Raw genomic sequence first — 6,908 nt, forward strand, 5'->3', positions numbered from 1 at the left:
CCCTGACTGGGAATGGAACCAGAGACCTCCTGGTTCATGGGACTATGCTTTACCAACTGAGCCACGTGGCTGGCTTGGGGAAACCTTCTTTGACCTACTGAACTGGGTTAGGCTTTTAAGTTATTTGCTCTCATAGCACTCTGAACTTTTGCACTTATTACAATTTTATCTAGTTTCTTGAGTGATTATTTTTGGATTGTCTCACCTAAAAAACTGTAAACTCCAAAGAAGGGCTCTTGTCTGTCTTGTTTATCTCTCTATTCTCAATGACTAGCATAGGGCTTAGCATATAGTAATGTTACATACCTTATACATATTTGTTGAATGAACGAGTGAGGCCTCAGAAGCTAAGTAAACTTGCTTACTATTGAACAGATAGTAAGTGACTGATGCAAGAGTTAAACTAAGTCTAGCTAACAGTAGAGCCCAAGCTTTAATCACTATCCCAGATTGTCACTATGTTTGCAACGGAAACATGATAAAGGCCATATAGCAATCGCTAGGGAACTTAGAATCAGTTTTCTTTTTCTTTTCCTCCCCACTTTCCCCCTCCACTTCCCTCCTTTTCCTTCTTTTCTTACACCTCTCTCTCTCTCTCTCTCTCTCTCTCTCTCTCTCTCTCTCTCTCTCTCTCTCTCTCTCTCTCTCTCTTATAAGATTTGGGAGGGCAATTAGAGGTCATCTTGTCCAACCTACACATTTTACAAATGATGAACAAGCTAGACCAAATTGCCAACCTAAAGGCTATAGTTATTGCTAGACTTAATAGATAACTTTAGCTTTTATGGTGGGCAAAATTTTAGCAAAGTCAATGGAGATCTAATTTATTTCACTCTTGTTTACCCAATATCTGATTGTTATAACCAGGTTAGTGCATCACTGACCTGGGTGCATATTTTTTCATTTCTACCTCAGCAGCACGACCCACACTGGTCCCTTTTGCCTGGGATTTATTATTTCTTTCAAATATATCTATTTTATTCATCCTTCAAGCCCCAGCTCAGTTCTCACTTCCTTCATGTTTACTTCCCTGCCCAACTGGCTCCTAAACTCATATAGCAGTCTGTATCACTCACTGGGCTCATAATCACATGTATTCTCTTTTTAAAAATATTTATTTATTGATTGAGAGAGAGAGAGAGAGAGAGAGAGGCGAGAACATCAATTTGTTTTTCCACTTAGATTGTTCCCTGACTGGGGACTGAACCACAACCTTGGTACCATATCGGGATGATGCTTGAACCAACTTAGCCACTTTGTACGTGTATTTTCATTTGAAGGCTCTCAGGTGTGTTTTTCTCCCCAACAGAAACAGACTGCCCTTCCCTAAAGCTCATTAGGTCAGGAACTATACCCCTTAGTGTGCCTCTTTTGTAATTTTTTGATTCCTAGAAAAGCACTGGACATATAGTAGACACTAAAAGAATAATTCTTGAATGAATGAATGATGTAAGCAAGAAAAAATGAAATGGTAAACTCTGCCATCTTGTGGCTATTAGTCTTTAGTATTGACATTTTCCCTGCATTTTTTTTAGGTTGAAATTAGAAAAGTAGCACATGGTAAGAAACAAAGCTGATGGTGGTAAAGTGTGTAAGGTTTCTTTTTCTTTTGCACAATGTACCAATGACATCATTAATGAAATATTTTACAAGAGAAAACAGAGATTGAGGGCAACCAAAAACCACACCTGGGGAATATTGAATGGATTTTCTCAGATACAATCCTTGCATTAAAAGGGCCAAGTAAAATAAAACTGTCCCAACATGTTCAACAGTTCAGAACTCTGATCAGATAACCAACCTACTTTTTAAGGGGAGGGGGGCTATTAGTAGACATTTTATAAGAGTAATTTGGTAAAGAGAATGTCTGCCTTTGTGTTAACGGTCCTAGAATCCAGTCTTAGTTTTGCTGAGCAACCTGTGTGAAGCACACAGGCTCTCTTGTCTCAGTTTTTTAAAATTTCTTTATTGATTAAGGTGTTACATATGTGTCCTTATTCCCCCATTACCCTCCCCTTGCCCCCCACTCATGCCCTCACCCCTCTGTTGTCTGTGTCCATTGGTTAGGCCCATATGCATGCATACAAGTCCTTTGGTTGATCTCTCCCCCTTACCCCCATCCTCCCCTACCTTCCCTCCAAGGTTTGATGGTCTGATCGATGTTTCTCTGTCTCTGGAACTGTTTTTGTTCATCAGTTTATGTTATTCATTATATTCCACAAATGAGTGAGATCATGTGATACTTATATTTCTCTGACTGGCTTATTTCACTTAGCATAATGCTCTCCAGTTCCATCCATGCTGTTGCAAATCGTAGGAACTCCTTCTTTTTCACAGCAGTGTAGTAATCCATTGTTTAGATGTACCACTGTTTTTTAATCCACTCATTTGCTGATGGGCACTTAGGCTGTTTCCAAATCTTAGCTATGGTGAATTGTGCTGCTATGAACATAGGGGTGCATATATCCTTCCTGATTCGTGTTTCTTCCTTCTTGGAATATATTCCTAGAAGTGGGATCACTGGGTCAAATAGGAGTTCCATTTTTAGTTTTTTGAGGAAACTCCATACTGTTCTCCACAGTGGCTGCACCAATCTGCATTCCCACCAGCAGTGCACCAGGATTCCTTTTTCTCCGCATCCTCACCAACATTTGTCATTTATTGATTTGTTGATGATAGCTATTCTGACAGGTGTGAGATGGTACCGCATTGTCGTTTTGATTTGCATCTCTTGGATAATTAGTGACTTTGAGCATGTTTTCATATGTCTCTTGGCCTTCCTTCTGTCTTCTTTTGAAAAGTTTCTATTTAGGTCCATTGCCCATTTCTTGATTGGATTGTTTATCTTCCTTTTGTTGAGTTGTATGAGTTCCCTGTAAATGTTGGAGATTAAACCCTTATCAGTGATAACACTGGCAAATATGTTCTCCCATGTAGTGATCTTTCTTGTTTTGTTGATGGTTTCTTTTGCTGTGAAAAAGCTTTTTATTTTGATGTAGTCCCATTTGTTTATTTTCTCTTTGGTTTCCATTGCCCTAGGAGCAGTATCAGTGAGGAAATTGCTTCGGCATATGTCTGATATTTTGCTGCCTGTGGATTCCTCTAGTATTTTTATGTTTTCCCATCTTATGTTTAAGTCCTTTATCCATTTTGAGTTTATTTTTGTGTATGGTGTATGTTGGTGGTCTAGTTTCATTTTTTTGCATGTATCTGTCCAATTTTCCCAACACCATTTATTAAAGAGACTGTCTTGATTCCATTGTATGTTCATGCCTCCTTTGTCAAATATTAATTGGGCATAGTGGTTTGGGTCGATTTCTGGGTTCTCTATTCTATTCCATTGATCTATAAGTCTGTTCTTGTTCCAGTACCAGGCTGTTTTGAGAACAGTGGCTTTATAATACAACTTGATATCTGGTATTGAGATCCCACCTACTTTGTTCTTCTTTCTCAGGATTGCTGTGGCTATTCAGGGTCTTTTTTTTCCAGATGAATTTTTGGAGAGTTCTTTGTAGGTCTGTGAAATATGCCGTTGGTATTTTAATGGGGATTGCATTGAATCTATAGATTGCTTTGGGTAGTATGGACATTTTAATGATGTTGATTCTACCAATCCATGAACACGGTATGTTCTCCCATCTGTTTACGTCTTCCTCTATCTCTTTTTTCAGTGTCCTGTAGTTTTCCGTGTATAGGTCTTTTACCTCCTTAGTTAAGTTTATTCCTAGGTATCTTAACTTTTTTGTATGATGGTAAATGGGATTGCTTTTTTATTCTCTCTTTCTGTAAGTTCACTGTTGGTGTATAGAAATGCCATAGATTTCTTGGTGTTAATTTTGTATCCTGCTACCTTGCCGAATTCATTTATTAAGTCTAATGATTTTGTGATGGAGTTTTTAAGGTTTTCTATGTAGAGTATCATGTCATCTGCGAATAAGGACAGTTTTACTTATTCTTTTCCAGTTTGGATGCCTTTTATTTCTTCTTCTTGTCTGATAGCAATGGCTAGTACTTCCAGTACTATGTCGAATAGGAGTGGTGAGAGAGGGCATCCCTGTCTTGTTCCTGTTTTTAGGGGAAATGGTTTTAGTTTTTTTTTTTTTTTGCTCTAAGTTATTGTTTTTATTTTCATAACCACCTTTCTGCTATACAAGAACATTAGCAAAACCTGAGTCAGAAATGCCGTGTCCATGACAATACTGTTCTGTTTTCTTCTTCGAAGGGTCTTCTCAGCAGCCAGTTACCACATGCAGCTTTTTCACAGTTTCAGAGGTTCTCCTCATTTTCATACAGCAAAAAAGTACTACATTTGATGGCAGTTGTTGTTAAATAGTTCAATCAACCTTACAGAATTTTAGTATAAATTCAAGCATGTAAATTAATCCAAAACTTAAAAACAAAACAAAACAAAAAAACACACCAAACAAACCCAAGTGCTAGCTCATCTCTGGTGCCATGAGACGTAACAGCACTATCTATTTTTATATTTAGTGGTAAAAATATAATCCAGTTTTAGCACCAATCTGCAAGATTACATGTTAATGAAAAGATACGATTTGGCTTACTGGAAGGTAACATTCCTACTATCCCTCAGTGAGGAAATCTGTTCACTTTGCTGCATCCTGGCTCACAGAAAAGATTAATATTATGTGAGGAAGAAGGATAGCCTTTGTTAAGGCTTTTCAGTACTTGGATCACTGAAGTATTACTGTTGTGTTTTGCTGGAAGTGGAGAATTGCATCATATGAAGAAGATCCCCAGGAGTTACACTGTTGTAGATATGTCAGGCTGGATCACATTTAAAATGCTGACCATGGCTTTGCAGCCTTAAATAGAGTACAGAGGAAAACCAGAAAAATTAATGCTAGTGATCAATTCCTATTTTTTACCCAAAATGCTATCTTATCATTCCATTTTAAAAGTGAAGTATTCTAAAAAGATGACACATTTTTACATAAAAACACATTGAATTTTGATGCATTATATATCAGTTATTAGACATGGCAAATACAAGCAGACAAAGAAAATAAAGTGCACCTTTATAGTATATAAAACATAAATATAGAAATCACTTTTTAAAATAGGCAATATAGACTGAAATATAAAAAGTGCCTGACATAGCAAAGTTAGACAGAAATGAAAAAAATTTCAGTTGAAAAAATTACCATTTCTCAGTACAGCAGAGCGACAGACAACCTTTCATTAAAGCTATTAGATTCAGAGGCTCTTGTATATTTTGGCTTTGTGAGGGAGAAAGAATGGCATTCTTCTAGAAGGCACTGACTGGTTTAAGTGTGTAAGCAGCTTCACAGAGAAAACAGGTGCAAAGTACAGTCAAGAAGACTGCCTGGTTCTGTTGTGTTCCTTACTCTTCACTATGGACTGACTGATGCTGAGGAGCTATATCAGTCAGCAGGCTTTCCCCACCACCCAGGTGCTCAGTCCACAGTGTCACAGATCTCCTTCACCTTGTGGTTGAAATCGTCAGGTTGATCTGCATACACATAATGCCCTGCTCCAAGGATGGCTATTGTCTTCACATATGAATGTGGTCGTGAGGACTGGATGCTGGTGCCAGAATTGCCATCTATGCAGGACCGGGCACCGTAGATCACCGAGACTGGAATGTCAGGGTCCATTTTGCCGATTCGCTGGAGCATTGGCCTTTTTGCCCATCCATAAGGAATAGTCATGTTTCTGAATGTTGTCTCACCACTTGGAGTCTGGATATTACAGTGGTAGATGTATTCTGTCACAGTGTCATCTTCAAACATTGAAGAGTACTTCCATTTGAAATCAGGCCTTAAACGCTGTACTAGACTTAAACCAAAGGGTCCTGTAATCCTGAGGCCAGCTAAAGGGTTAAAGGGAGTCAATACTGCTCCCAGGGCTCTGATCCAGACTGGAATTGGTCTGTCTTGATCAGCAAGGTCCGGTCGCTCAGGGAAACCCCAAGGCTCCACTAAAATGAGATGATTTACCATTTTCGGGTACTTCAGTGAGTAAGCAGCAGCCAAGAGCCCACCCAGGTTGTGTCCAAGCAAGATAATTTTGTCCAGTCCTAGGGCACATCTCCACTCTTCAATGGATTCCACAAACTGATTCTCCACTTCTTCCGCATCATTGTCAAACATGGGTCTACTACTTCGTCCAAAGCCCAACAGTTCAAAAGCATAGATGGGTCTATCGGTGCAAAGATCTTCATAGTTCAGTGCCCAGAGTCCAAGACCTCCTCCAAAACCATGGAGAAGGACAAGTGGAGTCTTATTTGAAACATTGTAAGAGAACTTTAGTGTCCATATTTTATTTCCATTAGATAAATGAACAGCTTCTTTTTTATATATACAGGGGACACATTTTAAAATTTTCTCTTCAGCTTCTTTAAGTTGTGATGTAGACGTAGGGCACCATGTGGGAAGCTAACCAGTTAGCCATCCTGACCTTTCACCAATGTCCTCGTCCTCCACCGCCATTGCCGCCGCCACTGCCTCCTAGCTGGCTAACGGGCCGCCGCCGCCCTTAAGGCCCATGGTTTTAGTTTTTGTCCATTGAGTGTGATGCTGGCTGTGGGTTTATCATATATGGCTTTTATGATGTTGAGGTATGATCCTTCTGTTCCCACCTTGCTGAGAGTTTTTATCAAGAAAGGGTGTTGGATTTTGTCAAATGCTTTTTCTGCATCAATTGATATGACTATGTGATTTTTCTCCCTCAATTTGTTTATGTGATGTATCACGTTTATTGATTTGTGGATATTGTACCATCCTTGCATCCCTGGGATAAATCCTGCGTGGTCATGGTGTATGATCTTTCTGATGCACTGCTGGATCCGATTTGCTAGAATTTGTTGAGGATTTTGGCATCTATGTTCATGAGGGATATTGGCCTGTAATTCTCTTTCATTGTGT

The 6,908-nt window shown here is 39.1% G+C and overlaps 1 protein-coding gene across 1 annotated transcript; it reads right to left on the reverse strand.

The window, feature by feature from the left end:
* Window positions 1-5,438: 5,438 nt before the first annotated feature.
* On the reverse strand, window positions 5,439-6,473 carry LOC308239400 (1-acylglycerol-3-phosphate O-acyltransferase ABHD5-like; the record flags this gene model as incomplete). Its single annotated transcript, XM_080652228.1, is given in 2 exon segments — window positions 5,439-6,419; window positions 6,423-6,473. Coding segments are annotated over 2 exon segments (1,032 nt in total).
* Window positions 6,474-6,908: the final 435 nt, after the last annotated feature.

Source organism: Plecotus auritus (assembly GCF_963455305.1).
Source record: "Plecotus auritus genome assembly, chromosome: X".
Lineage (NCBI taxonomy): Eukaryota > Metazoa > Chordata > Mammalia > Chiroptera > Vespertilionidae > Plecotus > Plecotus auritus.